This window comes from Oryx dammah, unplaced genomic scaffold, assembly GCF_014754425.2.
Source record: "Oryx dammah isolate SB20612 unplaced genomic scaffold, SCBI_Odam_1.1 HiC_scaffold_29, whole genome shotgun sequence".
NCBI classification, from domain to species: domain Eukaryota; kingdom Metazoa; phylum Chordata; class Mammalia; order Artiodactyla; family Bovidae; genus Oryx; species Oryx dammah.
In genome coordinates, this window is record NW_024070213.1 from 55,188,047 (window position 1) to 55,209,613 (window position 21,567).

The 21,567-nt window shown below is 39.7% G+C and overlaps 1 protein-coding gene across 8 annotated transcripts in view; it reads left to right on the plus strand.

Annotated features, from left to right (window-relative positions):
- ANKS1B (ankyrin repeat and sterile alpha motif domain containing 1B) overlaps positions 1 to 21,567 on the plus strand; it is a 1,164,007-nt gene that overhangs the window by 849,376 nt on the left and 293,064 nt on the right. For all 8 annotated transcript variants that reach the window (XM_040234922.1, XM_040234916.1, XM_040234918.1 and 5 more), the window contains one exon: positions 762 to 914. In XM_040234922.1, the coding sequence (XP_040090856.1) occupies positions 762 to 914 (153 nt within the window). The remainder of the gene's footprint in view (positions 1 to 761; positions 915 to 21,567) is intronic.

The following is a 21,567-nucleotide window of genomic DNA, read 5'->3' on the forward strand; positions in this document are numbered from 1 at the left end:
CCATACAAATTTTAAAGCCAGAAGTTTCTCGTGCTTAAAATTACTTTCACACTCCAATTTAAACTCAGAAACATTATGTTGCTGTCACACTTCTTTGTTCTCCTAAAAAAGTAAAAAAAAAAAAAAAAATCTGTATATAGCTGACAAAAAAAAAATAGGAATCTGTCTGCCAGCGAGTTCTCTATTCATGTCTAACATACTGTAGAGTCTGCAGAACACATGGTCTTTAAACACTCAAAAGCCTCTTCTTTACTGGCTTACCACAGCAGTATGTTTCTCCAGCATGTTTGCACTACCTACAATACATGTCTTGCATAAGCATGAATTTCTTTGGATGTTTGAGTCATGCAGTATTTTCACATGCTTTGATGTTGTGCATATGAGAATTATCATCTACATTTTGGGAGTGCAGTTCCCTGTGCCTTCAGCACTGAATTTAAAACTGCTCGACTGACATCATTTTAAATTCCATCCAACAGAATGCCAATAATGTCTACAACAGAAGTTTGACATATTTAGATCTCTCAAATATGGAACTGATTTAGCAGCTAAATTGGAAATTTCTGGGTGCATTTTTGAAAACTAATTCAGCATGAAATTATTAATGATTTAGAATTGTGCCTCAAGTATTTTGGGTTTTCTTATTTTCTTATCCAGAAAGATCTGTTGCTTCATATCAGATAAATTTGCAAGATGCATTCTGTCGTTGGAACACAAAGTAAACAGCTTAAATTAATCCTGATGTGCTTGTCTAATTACAGATGAGACCCATTGGCCATGATGGCTACCATCCCACGTCTGTGGCTGAGTGGCTGGATTCCATTGAGCTAGGTGACTACACCAAAGCCTTTCTAATTAATGGCTACACGTCAATGGACCTGTTGAAAAAAATCTGGGAGGTTGAACTTATTAACGTAAGTTGATCTCTTAACGACACCTTATCAACCCTTGATGATTCTTACCATAGGTGGGTAATTGTTTCTTTCTTCATAGCTGGACATTCAACAAGGATTTATGGATATGCCTTCTGTTTTGAATATATGTCTCTCTTGATTCTAGTCAAGCTCCACAGTCATTATCTTTTAGAGTCTTGGAGTGGGGGACTAAGAGGACTCTCAGAGTGTTTTACATTATTTCAGGAAACCTCCCAGGCAGCTTTGGGATTTCCATTTTAAGAAATTTTGTCACTTTAGGATATGGACATGATAACAAATCAGCGCCCATTCTATTCTTTGCTCTTATTCATTTTTTAAGATTAAAGTCATCATTTTTAGTTTTCTATCTCTGTTATGTTTCCTTGTCTCTATTCCTTAACTGTATATGTAAACCATATACTTGAAGAGGCTGCTTTTTGTTATTATATAAGCTGCTGTAATATCAACATTTTATTTTCCAAGGCTTACAACTAATTTTAAATTGTTTTATTCATAAACTTGGCATAGATTTTCTGTAAAAAATGGCCAACAAATGTTGCCATGTATTTGAGCCCAAAGAAATCAAGTAAATCTGTTTAACTGATTTTGATACTGATAGTTTTCTCATTTTGTTTTTACTGCTATTTTATTTCTAATGGTATAAAGGCATGAAAGAGTTGAAAAGATCGCATAATCATCATGGTTTTATATTTTATTTGGCATCATGAACATTTCAAAAGTGAGAAATTATTTAATCTTTTTGAGAATTTCTTAGATTTAAGTTTTATATTCTTATAACTGAAAAAAGCATTCACAAAATGAAAGACAAAGCAAACAATTTCTGCTGGCTCAATAGCACTCTCTTCTACTCTTTATGACATTTTTTTCCTCCAAAAGTCCAGTCTCTTACACTGAATGTCATTAATTATTTTAAATGATGGTTAATTAGTAGTAACTAATTATTCTTTGCTTTTAAAAGTCTGTCTTTTATATCTTTTCTGGAACATCTATAAAAACTGTTCTTTAATTTAAAAATCACTTTAAATGGACAAATTCTTGGCTCCTTCTTCTAATGTACCATCAACTACCCTTAGCTTTCTGTTCTTATCCTTTCACAAAAGCTTTCATTATTTCAGAAGGAACTCACTTTCTGACTAAAAGCTTCTGATTAATTTTGTTGCTAGCCTGTGTGGCAGTGGAAGCAACTGAGACTGCTTTGCTTTTCAGTCGCATCAGGAAGACTTCAGTTCTCCACTGAGAACTCGACCTTCATGGCTACTCTTAGCCATTTAGCAAAGGGGGCTCTTCCATAGATCAAACAAACATGCTTCCAGTTAAGTCACTTTCTTGTCAATGATAAATATATCTATGTAACATCTTCTGAATAATATCACTTCCCACTGAAGAATGAATACTTATTATAGATAGCTGATGAGTCACTCACCTAACTAATATTAGAAATAATCCCTCTGAAAAAGAATAGATTCCAATAGAACCCTATTATCAAATGTTTTCACTGAAGCAGGGATCGTTAAAACAAGACTTATGTCTCTCAGAAGTCAAGTACTGGGGCTAACAGTTAACGTGTAGGCTTGGACCCACACTCTCCCCAGTGCTCTGCATACTAGCAAAGGATTCCCATTCGGTCACTGTGGCCAGACCTTGTGGATGCCTGCAGTGACTGCCGGGCAGTGATGCCACAAGGCCTCATGTTTAATGCCAGGGCTCAGGGTGTTAAACCACCACCCACAGGGCTAACCACTCTTGAAATGGGACAGAACAATAACCTTTTCCACCCATACTGACTCTTTAAGCATTATCCCCATAGGTACATTTGCTGTAATACAGTCTGACTCCAATCTAGGAAGGGCCTGTCACAAGCATTGTATCAGAATCGGAAAACATGGTCACTCTGTTTTAGATCTTGAGGCCAAATTCCTTGGGCCTGGAGTACAACATCTGCATCTAACACCAACCCAGTATATTTTCCTTACAGTGACTGATAGAATGTAAAGTTTGTGACAATTGTATGGACAAGTTCACAGTCTTGATGAGGAGGCTTTGCAAGTCATTTAATTCTATAAATACACTTATTATAGAGAAAAACCACCTGTACCTTTAGACTTGGAAATCAGAGAACAAAATTTTTATGCCCTTTAGAGCTGCTGCAAGTGTACTTCATTTGATGGTTAGGGCTGTTGGGTTTTAAAACGAGAGACAAGCATAATGTGTACCTTCTGGCTTATAACGCTTTCTACTGGTCTCAAACTCAAGACTTTTATTTATTCCAACTAGTCAGGGAAGGTATTCAAATATAAGATAATCTCATATATAACATATGGACCCAGTAATTCTGTATTAAGTATCCATAATTTATTCTTTTGTAGCCCAAAAGTAATGTGTAGTCACTTTGGTTAAGAGCAAAGCTTTTTAGGAAAGTTGCATCCCGAAGCTTTGTAATGAGTGGCTAGTTTTAAAGAAAGCCAGTGGCTTCAGTAAGTGCTGTTCTCTGTAGAATGGAGAGAGAAGTGCAACATGCAGGCTGTCTTTGATGTAGAGGTATGCTGAGAGGGGAGGAGAACAAAGAATGAGAAAGCTGACTGTTGATGTGATTACAAACAACTTCAGCGTCATTAAATCATAGTGACTAACCCTCAAGTACATTATATTGTACTTGATATTCAGTTCAGTTCAGTTACTCAGTCATGTCCAACTCTTTGTGACCCCACAAATCACAGCACGCCAGGCCTCCCTGTCCATCACCAACTCCCTGAGTTCACTCAGATTCACGTCCATCGAGTCCGTGATGCCATCCAGCCATCTCATCCTCTGTCGTCCCCTTTTCCTCCTGCCCCCAATCCCTCCCAGCATCAGAGTCTTTTCCAATGAGTCAACTCTTCGCATGAGGTGGCCAAAGTACTGGAGTTTCAGCTTTAGCATCATTCCTTCCAAAGAAATCCCAGGGCTGATCTCCTTCAGAATGGACTGGTTGGATCTCCTTGCAGTCCAAGGGACTCTCAAGAGTCTTCTCCAGCACCACAGTTCAAAAACATCAATTCTTCGGCACTCAGCTTTCTTCACAGTCCAACTCTCACATCCATACATGACCACTGGAAAAACCATAGCCTTGACTAGACGGACCTTAGTCAGCAAATTAGACAACTAGTAATACTTTCTCAGTATATTTATAAATTTATTCAAAGTATGTTCATGAGAAAATGAAAGCTATACAATGTTGTGACTTGAAAAGTGAAAATATATTTGAAATTGTGATCTTTCAAAAAATCCCCCAAGATCTTTTTCTTGGTGGATCACATTAATGCCTTTGAAAAAAAAAAAAGTTATTGGAACTAACCTAATAAAGATTTTAGTCACAAAGTTACCCAAAGTATAGGCATAGGGGAGAGTAGTGGAAATCTCATATCTTAGTAGCAGCATTGTCAGCAGTGGAAATCGAGCATAAACTAAGACATAAGGTATTGCCAGTTTTATAGGCCCATGTTGTATCTAGACCTAGAAAATGAAGTGTTTGCCAATAATTGTTTTTACAATCTCTAATCTATGCTTCGTATTCAGAAGCTGATATTTCATCAATAGCTCTGTTTTACCTCTGTGTGTGCCATGACCATTAATAACATCATTAATATTATTTTCACTTTTATATTGATATTTTATGTTGTATGACAATGTTGAGAGAGATTGTCAGGCAAACTGGTCCCTCTGCAGATGGTAGCTGGGCGAATCTCTAACCTGAATTATAGTCCTCTCCAAAGCCTTGTTAGAATTACAAACTAGTCAGCAGTGTGTAAGTACATGATTTGGGGGGTTTTTTCACTCAAAAATTTACTCAGGTCTTGCATATACTATTACCAAGTTTACACAACAGTTTCCACTGCTATGTAAAAATCTCAACAGCTCTGCATTTGTGGAAATTTTAAGTAAAAAGGCTACATATTTTCTGCCTGAAATATGAATGGATAATTGTAAAATCTTCACAAAATCATCCATTTCCTAAACAACAACAAAAAAGTATTGCAGTTATGAAAAACAATGTTTATCTTTTATTACTGTGCACCTACTTAAGGGATTTTGATTAGATAAAGCACATTAATAAGATCCAATTTATTCATTTGTGAATATCAGTGTAGAACTTATTAGTAATTTCTTCCCATTAGTTTTATCTCTCACTTTTTACCAAGGAAATAATTCTAGTCCAGACTTATAATCTTGTACAATATTGATAATGAAAAAAATGCCCACTGAAAGAACAAGATAAAATTCAGGCTTCAGTGCAGTCTTAAATCTCTGTTCATAAGTGTAAGAATAGCTTTAAAAATCCAACTCCAGCAGTTGGCTGTGTTTTAAATACCTTTGGGTAGAAGCAAATAAAATAATTAAGGTAGCAATACTCATATGCGTCCCATGAAAATCATTTGGACTTATTTCTGTAACAGTAAATTGATTAGCAGATCATTTACTTCTTGCCTAATAGCTGCTGAAACAATATTTACATCACTTTTGCTTAGGGCTGTCAAATTTCTTGTTTTTTCTTTTGCAGTGTTGTTGATTCAATTTCTACCTTCCTAGGGAAATTTTGTGATAATCTAATCACTTGGAGATAGACTAAGAAATTTGCAAAGTTAACATTCTAATTTTGTGTTCAGTCTTTAATAGCTTGACTTTATTTGCTTTAAATGCTACAGAAATATAGTCCTCTCAACATTAAATTTAGACTCATTACTTGCTTTGATGTTTTTATTTTATGATCAGAATTATAAAGTCACACTCCTCTCTGTTCTACTCTCATTACTATAACTGCAATTAAATTTACTCCCTAAAGTTTTTTTGCATTGTCTGGGTAAGTATGAATGTGTTTGATTGTGTGTGTGTGTGTGTGTGTGTGTATTGGATAAATGCAAATGATTGCTTATACTCCCAACCAAGAAGAATAATCACAAAATTCATAAACTACAGGGGAGGAATGAGGAGGAGAATATTATAATTCCATTTCCAAAACAATTATTTTAAGTAAAAGGTTATGCTTTCACTATAGGACATTAATAAATGAGAGAAATATTCATATTTCCACACCAGGGAGGCTACATCAGTCAACACTTCAAATGTTAACAACTTTAATCAAAGCCGAAGGCTTTAACTAAATAACTAGATATGAGTATTCAAGTGTAGAGCAAACTTTATAAATTATCTATGGATTGAAGCATTTAATTTACACTCATAGTCAGTACAGCTAGCTCTTCACAAGCCTTCAGGACAACTAGACACAATCTCTGGGCTTCAGACTTCTTCAGACATTTATGTATCAGGCAAAGCCCCTGGACTCTACCCACCACCCACACCACACCCCCCCCCACCATCACCACCCCACCCTGCCCCCCACCACCAGTCACTGTATCTGAATTGCAAGCTCTAGGACTTCATTGCCAGTCCAGTGATTAAGACCTCACCTTCCAATGCACAGGGTGCCAGTTTGATCCCTAGTGGAGGAGATAAGGTCCCAATGCCTCACCACCAAAATACCAAAACATAAAACAGAAGTTATATTGTAACAGATTCAATAAGGACTTTGAAAAATAAAATAAATTGCAAGCTCTTCAATATATTCTCTGGAAGCCTGGCCCAAGTTTTGGGAAAAGCACCCTTCTCCCTTCCTTATATGAAATGAACAATCCTCTTTCAAATAAATACTCACTTTCAGGTGATTTTTAGCCCTTTCCCATATGGCCTGAAGGCTGATGGGCTAAGGCTGGTATTATTGATTCGACTCTCTTTCAGCACGTTTTGCATATCTGCACCTATCATGCTGCTCTCAACTTTGGAGACTTGACCTAAACTGAGATAAAGTTATATCACAATAAAATGTGCTTAAACACTAATACTTCTTTGGAAGGAATATAGCTTTTCTTTTGGATTAAAGATAACTTGCTATCTTTTAGGGCCTCAGGGTTAATATTATGGAATAAGCATTATTGAGTGTTGATCTTGGAAAACACACCACAGACACACAGAGATGAAAATAAACAAGGCATGGGGAACACATGTGCACTCATGGAAGACTCAAGTCAATGTACGGCAAAACCAATACAATATTGTAAAGTAAAATAAATAATCAATTTTTTAATAAAAGAAAGTAAACAAGGCATTTGGCACTGAAGAGACAGTCTAGACACAGCAACAAATTGATTTCATGAATAACTGAAACCCTCTGATTACAGCCATTAATGACCCATCTCTATACAAAAATGAAAATCATGTTCTGAGCATCTAGACATTTCTACATTAAGAAAGTTATTTTAGTGGACTTCATTTTTCCCCATATTGATTTCATTCACTCTTCTGCTGATTAAAATAGAAGCATTTCCAATTCCCTCTGAAGAAGCCACCACTACCCTTCCACATTCCAGGCTGAGCATCCTACCCAGATCTAAAGCAGCCTGAGCATCCCAGCCTTTCTCCCCATTTCCATGGGCTACAGTATTCTTCACCAGGACCCTTATTAATTCTTCATTGTTGAAGGCTCCAGTGAAATATGAAAATATGGGGTCTCATTCAAAAATTATTTTTAAATGTAAGGCAATAGTGGAAGGATATTTAGCCAAGCAGAGATACCTTTGAAGCACAGATCCTTGTGCTACACAGGTCATACATCCATGGAGCCATCCCTGCTCTTCATGCCCTTGTATATAAACCTATTTGCATCTGCTGTCATTTTCTTTCTGCCTGAAGGTCTTAAACATTTCCATAGTGTGGGGCCACTGGTAGAAAGACTTTATTTTGCCTTCAGCTTTGAAAGGCATTTTTGCTGGGGATAGAATTCTAGAGTTAACAGTACTTTAGAAATGCTGACCCACCATTCTCTCTTCTGCAGTATTTCTGATAAGAAATCTGCTGCTATTCTTTCCTTTTTGGTTTTGTTGTTGTTATTTCTCTGTATATAATGTGTCTTTTAGCCCAATGGCTACACTCAATGATTTTCTCTTTATCACTGGATTTAAACAACTTGATCATGATGTGCCTTGGTGTGGTTTTCTTCAATTTCTTGCGTGTAAAGTTCTGTGAACTTCTTCTTAGATATGAGGTCTATAGTTTTCATCAAATTTGGAAAATTTCTGGTCATTACTTTTTGTTTGTTTAATTACTTCCTGTGAATGTCTTATACTTTTTCCCTTCCATTTTTCAAAACTTTTTTTATAGAGGTAAAACAGACACACAAAAATCTATACAGAAATGTCAGCTGAATGAATTTTCACAAAAAGAGCACATACACGTAGCTAGCACCCAGTACAAGAAGTGGAAAATCACCAGCACCCAACAGGCACCTCATGGCCCCTTCTAGTCACTAGTCTTTCCATGACCCCGAAAGCAACTACCATCCTTATTTCTAACAGCAGAGCCATTTGCTTGTTTTTATGCAGTGTATCCTTACTTGGAGCTTCTTTCATTTAGTTACACTGCATGTAGTTGTAGGACTGTTCCTACAATTGTAGGAATGTAGGATGTTCATTCTCTATCATTGTTGTGAAATATCCTCAACTTGTTTTTGTAGCTTTCTTTCTGTATAATTCAAATATCATATAATTTGCCTATTTACAGTATCCAGTTTAACCCTTTTTAGGATATTTACAGAGTTATGCAACTATTATCACAATCACTTTTTTTATTGTGGTCAACAGCATATAAAATTTGCCATGGTAACCATTTTTAAGTATAGAGTATAGTAGTGCTGAGTATATACACATTGCTGTGCAACAGATCTCCGAAACTTTTTCATCCTGCAAAACTGAAACTCTATCTCCATTGAACAACAACTTTCCTATCCTCCTTCCTCTAACCCCTGGAAACCATCATTCTACTTTTTAAGAGTTTGACTATTTTAGATACCTCATGTAAGTGGAATCATGCAGTATTTGTCCTTTTGTAACTGGCTTATTTTTCTTAGCATAATGTCCTCAAAGTTTATCCATGTTATAGCATATCACAGGATGTTCTTCTTTTTAAGACTGAATGTGTATATGCCATATTTTCTTTAGCCATTCATCTGTTGATAGACATTTAGTTTCCTTCCACTCCTTGGCCATTGTGGACAACGGTGCAATGAACATCAGTGTAAAAATAACCCCCTGAAATACTCTTTTCAATTCTTTTGGATATATACCTAAAAGTAGGATTGTTGGATCATATGATAATCCTGTTTTTAAATTTTTGAGGAACCTCTAAATTGTTTTTCATAGTGACTGCATATTTCTTAAAATATTGTTTTCTGTCTGACTGCCTCTCTTCTTTGGAAACTTCGATCACATGTATGTTGGGCTATTTAAAATTAGGCCACGACTCACCGATACTTGGGCTTCCCTGATAGCTCAGTTGGTAAAGAATCTGCCTGCAGTGCAGGAGACTCCGGTTCAATTCCTGGGTCAGGAACATCCGCTGGACAAGGGATAGGCTACCCACTCCAGTATTATTGGGCTTCCCTTGTGGCTCAGATGGTAAAGAATCTGCCTGCAGTGTGGAAGACCTGGGTTTGATCCCTGGGTTGGGAAGACCCCTGGAGAAGGGAAAGGCTACCTGCTCCAGTATTCTGGAATAGCCCATGGGATCGCAGTCAGAAACGACTGAGCAACTTTCACTTCACTTCACCAATACTTTTTATTATTTTTAGTATTCTTTCTCTCTGGGATTTATTTGGATAGTTTCTATTGCTGTGTCTTTAAGTTTATTTATCTTCTTGTGATCTCTAATCTGCCATTAGTAATATGCAGTGTACTTTAAATCTCAGAGATTATAGTGTTCATCTCCAGAAGTTAGATATCAGTCTCTTTTTTTTCCAAGTCTCTATTTAACATCCTCAATCTTTTCTCTAACTTGTTGAACATAATGAATGTGGTTATAGTAACTTTTTTAGTGCCCTTGTCTTTTTTTAACTAGTACCTTTTTATTTACTTATTTTTGCCTGTGTTGGGCCTTTGTGGCTGCGCACAGGCTTTCTCTAGCTGAGGCAGGCGGGGGCTACTCTCTAGTGATGTGTGGGCTTCTCATTGTAGTGGCTTCTCTTGCTGCAGAGCATGGACTCTAAGGTGTGAGGACCTCGGTAGTTGTGGTGCATGAGCTTAGTCGCCTGGTGGCATGTGGAATCCTCCCAGACCAGGGATTGAACCCATATCCCCTGAATTGGCAGGTGGATGCTCAACCACTGGATCACCAGGGAAGTCTTGCCCTTGTCTTCTAACATCTGTGTCAGTTTGGGGTTGGTTTCACCTGATTGATTTTTCTCCTCAATGTTCTTGCCACGCCCAGTAACTTTTATTGCATGCCAGACATTATGAATTCTACCTTGTTGGGTGCTGGTTATGGCTATTTTTGTATTCCTGTAAATATTCGTGGGCTCTGTTCTCAGACACAGAGGAGCCCTTTGGATAGACTTTGGTCCTTTCAGGTCTTGCTTTTAAGATTTTTTAGGCAAAAACCAGAACATCGTCTAGTTTGTGACCTGTGCTTCCGCACTACTGAGGCAAGATGCTTCTGAGTAGTCTAACACTGCCCTGGTTTCCAGGTTTCCCAGCCTGAATAGCTCAAATTACTACCAACCCTGTATGAGCTCTAAGTACTATGCCCACTAATACTTTCTGGTGTTTCTTTCTACACCTGGCCTCAGATAGTTTCCTTATATGCATGTGCTGATCAGCATTCTTTCCTCTCTGGTACTCTATAGAGAAAAGTCTAGCCACTTTAGTCTCCCTAGACTCTCACCTCCATCTTCTCAATTCAGAGTCTTCCAGGCTCTCTGACGTCCTCTTCCCTGCATAATGGCCTGAGAATCCTCTTAAGATGGTAAACTAAGATAAGTTTAGGGTTTATCCCTCTTAGTCCAGAAACCCAAATCCATGCGACTTACATTAGTCCCTGTAGCTGCTGCTGCTAAGTCGCTTTCTGTCATGTCTGACTCTGTGAGACCCCATAGATGGCAGCCCACCAGTCTCCGCTGTGTCTGGGATTCTCCAGGCAAGAACACTGGAGTGGGTTGCCATTTCCTTCTCCAATGCATGAAAGTGAAAAGTGAAAGGGAAGTCGCTCAGCCGTGTCCGACTCTTCTCAACCCCATGGACTGCAGCCCACCAGGCTCCTCCGTCCCTGGGATTTTCCAGGCAAGAGTACTGGAGTGGGGTGCCATCGCCTTCTCCAAGTCCCTAGGCTAGGGACCCATACCTAAACAACTGAGTCAAAATCTTTGGTGGTAGCATCTGGGCATCAAGAGTTTTTTAAAAGTTCCCCCAAGTGATTTTAATTTGCAGCCTGGGTTGAAAACCACTGTAGTAAGTGGGGAGCCATTGAAAGGGTTTTAGTCAAGAGAATGACATGATCAGAAGGGGCAGGCAGGGGCCAGGAGCCAACACGCTTAAGACGGAAGAGCTGACTGTGAGGGAAGTAGGAGCTGAGTCAGCCCATTCTGCGCCACAGCTATTTCTAGCCATGAATGTATTAGGCATGACAGCAGTAAAAACCTGTGTGCCTCCTTAGAACCTGAGGGTGTCACTGAAGTGGGAGTCCATAAGTATAGAGCCAATTTTCATCGTTATAACCCACATATCAAGAAGAGGGAAAATTACAGTCAGTATTCAAAAGAAGCAAGGACAAATACAATACCTTTCAGAAGTGCTTTTCAATAGTGGCTAAAATTGTTTCAGTTTGACCCTTAAAAGTCTCAGCCTTGGTTATGTGAAAATTTTACTTACTGTTTATAAAGTAAATGATAGGACAGATGGTATGTGTCCATGCTTCAAATGCACCCTCTCTCCTTTTATCTTTATTTTAGAACCAGGTCACTTGACTTTGAATCCTGTATCCACCACTCAGTATGTGACCTTACAAAAAAAGTCACTTATCAGCTCTTGGCCTCAGTTTCTCCTTTTTAAATAGAAGGTAATAATATCTGCTCCACTGCCTTCATAGGTTTCCTGTGAGACTCAAATCACACAAGAGCTTTTTATTGTCCATTGCTTTCTCTTCTCTCCCTATTCTATTTTTCTTTGCCTCTATTTTTTCCTTTCTCTCTCCCCCAGATCACTCTCCCAGCATTAGGCTGGGAGCTGGCCAGCTTCCTCAGAGCATGCTTTCACAGCTTAGCTGCCATTTGCTTTTTGCTCTCAGTACTCACCAGAGTTATAACATCAAGAGCCAGCCTGTTTATTGTACAGACTCTGGCCTCTAGAAATCACTGTTCGACCTCTCTCTTCCCCAGTTTCCAACTCCAACCCCTTCCGTCTGCCTTAGCCTCTCAGCCTCCCAGCACTGCTTAGTGCTGCATGGAATATTTCCACCCCTGGAGTGGGTGCATGTGAGAGGAATGACTCTCAGCTTTGTGTAGAAGCATTCAGGCTAAAGCTGCAGAGAGCCTTTCCCCTCCCAACTTCCTTTTTTTTTTCTTTCTGACTATGCTTAGATATGAAATTGCTATTGCCTCTTCTCCTCCAACTACATAGTATTGGTCCTTGACTCTCAGCCACCCAGTTCTTTTTATTCTTGAAACAAACAACCTTAGGGCAGAGCAGGATAGTGGCTCAGAGGTTAGACATGTGCTCATTCTCAATTGATCATCCATCATTTTAAACCCTTCTAGAATCTGTCCCAAAGTTTCAGCTCGATAATCCATAAGAGTGGGCAGTGCTGACAGTGTTTTGAAGTAGCTCAGTATCCCCTTTTCATTGAAATGGTTCCACTTCCAGTTATAGTATCACTAATTATAATAAAGTCAGTTAATTTTGTAGTTTGCATTTTGCTCTGATTTTTAGCATGACATGAGGAATTTTGTTTCTTTAAGTCTTTTCTGGAGATATTTAGGGCAGAGCCTGTTGCTAAGGAGACTCATCTGCGTTGCAGTTAAATCGGTAAATACTGTAAACTGGCTCTATGCTTCAGGAAGCTTTGAGAGGAGGAATATAGTAATGAATTATTCTACAGTGTAGAAAATAAAAGAGGAAAAAGTCCTCTATACAAGACAAATACAACACTTTTCATGCTATCCCGATGGAGAAGTGCTCTGAGTCTTCTGTGGGAGAAGATCTGAGATCATACTGAAAAGATAAGCCTCTACCTTCTGAGATGAAAGGAAAGTCAAAGAGATCCCTCTGTTAGAAGAAAACTATTTAGAATTTTGAAGCCTGACATACAAGCTGCCATGGAAGAGATTGATAAGTAATATAAATACTCAGAGAAAATCATAAAGGTTAATTTATCACTAAAGAAAGTATACAAGATTAATATTAGAATCTATCCATTATAAAAATAATTAAAATTTGGGGAGGAGAGAGATGAAGTAGGTGATTTTGTAGCTTAGTATTTATATCTGCCTTAACGATGTTTAAGGTTGATTTAGAATTTAAGTTTAGCCATTTTACTAAGGATGTGTATTATGTTAAACTGGATATCTGCGGTATCAAATTATTTTCGAACTCAAGCAAAGAGCTGTGAAAGATGTAAATTCCTTACTGAACATAACTTGTGTCTGGCACCCTACCGCCACCTGGTGGCAGCATGCCTAAAGTACAGGGCAGTGACCAAATCTAAAACAGTTTTTTCAAATATTCCGAAAGAATTTAGTTTTACTATTAGAAAATCATATATATCACTTTTGGAAATGCAGGAAGTATATTCCAAATTTTTTAACAAATCGCAAACATTGACTCAGTTTATCAGACCAGATCAAATTCAAGTGATTCTCACTACAGTGAAAAGTATGTTTACACGCGTTTACACAAATAGAGAAATACAGAGAGAGAACTTTCATCCAAATTTTTACTAGAATGTTTAGTACTTTTCAGTTCAGTTCAGTTCAGTCGCTCAGTCATGTCCGACTCCGCGACCCCATGAATCGCAGCACGCCATAAATTAATATTTACCTAAAATTAAGTACTTTCAAAATTACATGCAATATAAAAATATTCAAAGCTTTCAACACTCAACAGATGAGAAATTGAGGTCCAATATTGGAGAAGGAAATGGCAACCCACTCCAGTATTCTTGCCTGGAGAATATCACAGACAAAGGAGCCTGGTGGGCTACAGTCCATGGGGGTCACAAAGAGTTGGACACGACTGAGCGACTAACACACACACATTACTATTAATATAACTAGCAGCAGTTCAGGAAAAATAATTTAGTCTTAAATATTTGACTGTTACCTGTTTTCATATTCAAGATAAATAAAAACCTCACTTACTGTTTCTGCTCAGGCCCATATTTTCTTTTGTACTACGCATTCCTCTTTTTTTTTAATAAAATAAAGGAATTTCTTAAATGCAAAAACTAACTGCAAAACAAATTATTCAGTGCCAGGTTTATATCAATTCCTGTTTCTAATATTAGTATACTAAAACAGGAACCAGAAGAGTTTTATTTTTATAGACATCAGCTGAACACCAAGTTCAAGTACCATATACCTAAAGTGGTTTAACAAAATGAGAAAAACCCTCTACTGCGCATTGCATCAATTAAATTAACTTGGGATAACAGTGCCCTTTTAAGTGTGTGTGTGTGTGTGTGTGTGTGTATTTAGCATAAAACATAATGTATTCTCTTGTAGAATCTTTCTTATTTTTTTATAAACTGTTTTGGGAGGAATAATTAGATTTCTTAAAACTTGAATAGGATCATTACCTTTGAAAAATTCTACCTCATAGTAGCTGTAACACATAATAAGCATTTTACAATCCTTACCTGCAAAAGAACTTCCAGACTACTGGAGAAGAGGGACATTTACTGTGTGTAAGAAGAGTAGTATTAAGGAGAACTAGTATAAAAAGTGATCTTTGTATTCCAAATTGAAACATAGGGTCTTTTCCTAATTGGGAGGGGTCAGAGGTGGGCAGGGGTCAAAGGTGGTCAGGGTTCCTCCTGAAATGGAGGAACCAGTAGAATAAATGACAAGCATCAATGGTAAAGGGGCAAGGTCTTAGAACAGTTTTCTGGGGTTTGACTTCCAAACACGTTTTATCACCTTGGGCAAATCACTTAACCTTCTCTAAGCTTCAGTTTCCCTTCATCTAAAATTTGTGTAATAACATTATTTATCTTCTAGATAATAGTGTTATCAGGATTAAATAAAGTAATATAGTAACGTGTTTTGCACAATGCTTTGTAAACAGAAAGCGCTCAATTTTTGTTTAATGCAGGGCAGCTTCCAAGTTTCTAAGATTTATAAGTGTGATCCACTGTTATCCATGGCCTCAGCAAAGCAATACAACGGTCTGAAATTGCTTAAAGCAATAAGCATTTTGTTCTCTCACAAGTCCACGGTGAGTAATTTAGGCTGTACTCAGCTGGAGATTTCTTCTGATTCCAGCTGGCTGCCATACATCAGCCCGGTGGCTCTGACCTGCCAGGGTATAGGAGTCAACTCACCCAGGACGGTCGCAGACGAGACAACTGGGGCCGCTCTGCTGGGTTCCACATGCCCCATCCTCTAATATGCTCTCCCAGACACATTCTATAGCAAAGACAGGGAAATGCAAACATGCAAGCACGTTTTCAGGCCTCCACTTGCCTCAGATATGCCAACATTTGGCCAAAGGAAGCTATAAGACCAACTCAGAAGTTGACAGGGGAGGCTATATCTCACCTCTTGGTACAGTGAGCCAAAATGCACATAGTGAATGCCTTGGATGCCAGTCAGGATGAAAAATTAAGACCATTAGTTCATTCAACTCACCACAAAACAGAAATTTTGATTAGAAAAAGATAGAAAAAAGAGGAGAGTATTTTAGAATTATGGATGGTTTTATCATTGTTTTAAGCTTCCTATCAGAATATGTGAAATCCAAACCATCTCAGAAAATATGAAATGAATAGCGGTGCTAAACTGTGGGGGCCCATGGAGGGGAAAAAAAGATGTGGATCGGGCTTAAATATATGTAGGGCTTCCCAGGTGGTGCTAGTGGTAAAGAACCCACCTGCAAAGGCAGGAGATGCAAGAGACATGGGTTTAAGCCTTGAGTCAGGTAGATCCCCTAGACAAGGGCATGGCAACCCTCTCCAGTATTCTTGCCTGGAGAAGCCCATGGACAGAGGAACCTGGTGGGCTACAGTCAGTAGAGTCAAAAAGAGAAGACATGACTAAAAGCAATTTAGCATGTGCACATGCATAAATGTATGGGAAATTCGTGGGCAACTAACTTTTGACAACTAGAGCAGAATAACTTGAACAATAAACACACTATGAGAATGAGATGATTGGAGCTATAAAAAGTTGAAAATTGTTACACTGACCATCAAACAAAATTATTTTAGAAAATTAAATACGGAAGTATTTCTCTAATAGAGATCATTGTCATGCCTTGCTCAAACATTTGTTGCACACTGACTCTTAGTTCCAAGTGGAAATGCAATAAATACTTTTTAAATTCAATGTGATTCCTTAGGTAGCTGACTCCTCTAGACAGGAGCAGAGAATAACAGCAACAATCACAATAATCAGAGTTTTAGTGCCTCCTCCTCCATCTTCCCCTCCATTAAACTTGCTCAAGATTTTGTCCTTAGGTCTCCTTTCCCCAGTGCTATGCTCTTGGACAGTATCACCGATGGAAAGACTTCAACTGGCACCTTCGAATGGATGGCTGCCAAGTACACGCCTGAGGCTTTATTCCAGAGATCCGGGCTTTCAGTTCGTAAAACGTGAGTGGCAAAGTGAAAAGAGGCTGGACTCAGTTAGATGAACCAAATTCAAGTGCCGATTCCTTAATTCCTCTGGGGCAAGACACTTAACCTTTATAACAAACTCTATATTTATTGGGGTTCATCCTCATCACCCCCGTCCCTGCTAGACACCAAGCTCCTTGAGAATCTGACCTCAGAAGGCTCAACTGTATATCCACCCCCAAGGCCCTGTACAAAGTAGGTGCTAAACAGTATTCACGGATTCAATTTCTGCCAGGGAAGAGTGGGAAAGCAAGATACCGAAGGAGCCACAGGAGGCAAGACTCAGAGTCAAACTTCACTTCCTTGCCTCCTGGGAGAGGCACCCACTTCTGTGACCCGCATCTCATCTCAGTGCCACCGCTGTGCGCTGCCATCAGCTACAGATTGCCTGGCATGTTGGGTAAAGATGCTTAAGTTGAACGGCAAATCTCACGATACAAATAATTTTAGGGCCTCAGTGTCTAGGAGCTGTATACACGAGGGTCTGACATATAAAGAAGTACCTGCAGTTATGTGAAAATATTTATTGAGCACCTACTATATGCCAGGCACTGTTCTAGGCTTTGGAAATATGGTGGAGAACAAAACAAAAGAGACAGACTCCCTATTCTGGAGTTTACATCCTAGGAAGGGAGGCAGACAGCAGGCAGGTAACAAATAAGTCAATAATATGACAGCAGATGGGGGCACATACTATGAAGAAACATAAAGCAGAAAGTGACCAGATCTAAAGGACAGTGGTCAGAAATGATTTTCTTGAAGGAGTGTTATTTGGGCAGAAATATGAACGAAATATGGGAATAAGCCCTGCCAAGTTCACCATTCCAGGCTGCTGCTGCTGCTAAGTCACTTCAGTTGTGTCCGACCCTGTGCGACCCCATAGATGGCAACCCACCAGGCTACCCATCCCTGGGATTCTCCAGGCAAGAACACTGGAGTGGGTTGCCATTTCCTTCTCCAATGCATGAAAGTGAAAAGGGAAAGTGAAGTCGCTCAGTCGTGTCTGACTCTTTGCGACCCCATGGACTGCAGCCTACCAGGCTCCTCTGTCCATGGGATTTTCCAGGCAAGAGTACTGGAGTGGGGTGCATTCCGGGCTGAGGAAACAGCAAATGCAATGCCTAGGCAGGGTCATGCTCAGCTGTTTGAAGAAGGGTAATGAAGCTGAGTTGACTGTGTGAGCAAGGGCAAAGCTCGTAGAGAACAACTGAAGACCAAGTGATGTGGGTTATGGCTGTGTGTTCCCAGTGTGATCGGAAGCCATCCAAGGGAGTTTGACAGAGTGTGACATGGCTCGGTTTATGTTTGGAGGCTCACTATCTGTGCTGTGGGACGAACAGAACCTCTGGGTGAAGTTTGGGGCTCTGACATGGATGGTAAGAGTGAAACTCTAGCTGAGAGACTCTCCTGACCGTCAAGGTAAGAGATGATGGTGCTTGTGCTAATATGGTTACGGTGAAGCCCGTGAATCTGAATGACTGATAATGACCGAGCTGATGACTTGGGTATTGACTGTAGGAGAAATGGGAGGAGTGAGGAGAACTCAAAGCCTTTAGACTGAGCTGTTTCTTGAGGTCAGGAATATTTGGGAGGAGGCATCAAGAGTTGAACACAGTAACTGTGAATTCCCTCCCTCACATTGCAAGGAGAGATGTCTAGGGAATTCCCCGGTGGCCCAGTGGTTAGAACTCCATGCTTTCACTGCGGAGGGCCCAGGTATGACCCCAGATCGGGAAACTAGGACCCCACAAGCCACCTGGCACTGCCAAAAACAAGAAAAAGAAATGTCTAGAAGCAGTTGTGCATATGCTTTCATATACGCAGCACTCAGCTTTTCTTCTCATTTGGAGTGAATATTTTTTATCTACTCCTGAGAAAAACCAAAGTGTGGTCAAAGAAACATTTCTGCATATTGCTGTGGATCACAATCAACTGTGGAAAATTCTGAGAGAGATGGGAATACCAGACCACCTGACCTGCCTCTTGAGAAATCTGTATGCAGGTCAGGAAGCAACAGTTAGAACTGGACATGGAACAACAGACTGGTTCCAAATAGGAAAAGGAGTACGTCGAGGCTGTCTATTGTCACCCTGCTTACTTAACGTCTATGCAGAGTACATCATGAGAAACGCTGGGCTGGAGGAAACACAAGCTGGAATCAAGATTGCTGGGAGAAATATCAATCACCTCAGATATGCAGATGACACCACCCTTATGGCAGAAAGTGAAGAGGAGCTAAAAAGCCTCTTGATGAAAGTGAAAGAGGAGAGTGAAAAAGTTGGCTTAAAGCTCAACATTCAGAAAACGAAGACATGGCATCTGGTCCCATCACTTCATGGGAAATAGATGGGGAAACAGTGGAAACAGTGTCAGACTTTATTATGGAGGGCTCCAAATTCACTGCAGATGGTGACTGCAGCCATGAAATTAAAAGATGCTTACTCCTTGGAAGAAAAGTTATGACCAACCTAGATAGTATATTCAAAAGCAGAGACATTACTTTGCTGACTCAGGTCCGTCTAGTCAAGGCTTTGTTTCTTCCTGTGGTCATGTATGGATGTGAGAGTTGGACTGTGAAGAAGGCTGAGCACCGAAGAATTGATGCTTTTGAACTGTGGTGTTGGAGAAGACTCTTGAGAGTCCCTTGGACTGCAAGGAGATCCAACCAGTCCATTCTGAAGGAGATCAACCCTGGGATTTCTTTGGAAGGAATGATGCTAAAGCTGAAACTCCAGTACTTTGGCCACCTCATGTGAAGAGTTGACTCATTGGAAAAGAGTCTGATGCTGGGAGGGATTGGGGGCAGGAGGAGAAGGGGACGACAGCAGATGAGATGGCTGGATGGCATCACGGACTCAATGGACGTGAGTCTGAGTGAACTCTGGGAGATGGTGATGGACAGGGAGGCCTGGAGTGCTGTGATTCATGGGGTCTCAAAGAATCAGACACAACTGAGTGACTGAACTGAACTGAACTGAACTACACCCCTACTGAAGGCTTCACCATCATGTAGAAATTTTTCTCTTTAGAGCCTGCTCCTACAGCAAACACTCAGCCTGCAGTGTGGGCAGACAGGTGTACTCTTTCTGCATCGCCACTCACCAGGCAGCATGTCCTCGGCTGCTGGCCTGCTATTTGTCCAAGAACTTGACTACACCTTTAAGACAGTATTCTGGAGTAGAAATAGGAGAATGACCATGGACTCTAGAAAAAACAAAAAATCTGTATAGGCTTCACACACAGTGATTGACAACCTGCCCACAGCAGGGCTGTGAATTATTTCATAATTTTCCAACTGACTCTCTTTCCAACCAGTCTGCTCACAGTGATCTGAGAGCACCTTAAAGGAAGAAAACCTCAGAGCCGTTGGTCCTGAATTTTCAGAATCCAAGATTAAGACATAGTGACTTTCTTAAATAGAATTTTAAGTAATTGGCTTAGCACCTTATTTTTCATTGAGACCATTTGCTTTACGATTATGTCTCTATGCTTCTTATTTATCTAAGTACCAAGATGCTTTTGACTATATTCAGCTCAATAACCAAGGGTATCAAGTTGCCCTAAAAATGTTTTGTTCAGGCTGCCACAGGTGTGAGGCACATGGTGATTTATAAGATTTCAAGTGGGCAGACCTGTGGCAGTGTGTACATGGTCTGAGAAACATTTTGAATATACGGGGGCAGTAAGTGGGAGCTGGTATGTACAGAGCCCTAGTCATCTCAAGACAAAAACACCTGCTCTGTTCCACTGTATTTGATGAAATCTAAGGTGCCGGGTAGCCTAAGATGCACCATTATTTTATGTATCCTTAAGAAAGAAAAAAATACAAGTTAAACTGTGACACACAGTGCCATATGGGGATTTTGTCCAAGAAACAAACCTATCACAACAGCCTTGCACAGCTTAGACATTTCTTTCATTTAGAGAGTTTTGAAATTTATCCTGATTCTGCTGAGTTCTTTGGTGCATAATATGTAATTTTTTCCACATAGCACAGTAACAAAGCATAATATGATGTCATGTATTTATGGACATCTTCCTTTCTTCAGTCCTGTACCACACATGGTTGCTGCTTTTCAATAAAATAAGCAATTGCAATCTCTTCTCCAATGAAGATACTTGCTTTACAAATATCAAATTACCCTCTTTATTTTTTTATTTTTATCTCTCTAAATACCAAATAACTGTTCATATTTAATACCAAAATGTAGTGCGATCTATTTAAACACAATTAAAATGCTAATTACACTCACCACATGTAGGGTTAACAATGCCTATGGACTCCACTGACAATGTGAAGAGCTGTGACTAAGCGTGTGTGCACAGGCCATGGCAGTCCTGTCACAGCAATTGTGAGGCACTGTTGACTGTATGCTGTATCCCCAGTTCAGAGATGGTACAATAAGGGAAAAGCATATGTCCCCAAATCACTGAAACCGTATGTGCAGCATTGTAGGAAGCATGCACAAATGAATAAGAGAGTTTGTCTTCAGTTAATACTTCCTTTTTGCTTAGGAAAAAAAAAAACCCTCCCATTCTTTTTTCATTTTCATAGCTATGGGATGATACCAGGTTCATATGCCAAGGGAGACCTCAGATCTGTCAGGATGTGGCAGTATAAATAAAGTCACTTCAGGAATCTGACTTTTTCGGTCATGGTAGTTGTCAGGGGTTGACATCACTGACTTATGCTGCTGCAGTTCCCTCGTGTCTCTCCTGCTTGAAAATCATCGTGCACGTAGTGAAACTATCAAAACCAGCCCCAGGGAATGGAGGTACAGGCCCTGCGTGCTTGGAATACTCACAGCAAGGCCACTGCACAGCCAACATCACTGCAGCTGGGAGGAGAGGATGGCTGCTGTCAGAACCGACAGGCTGTCTGCACCAGGACAGCTCTGAGCAGCTTACCCTGGGGACCTCGGCACCTTTCCAACCAGAACAGAAAGAC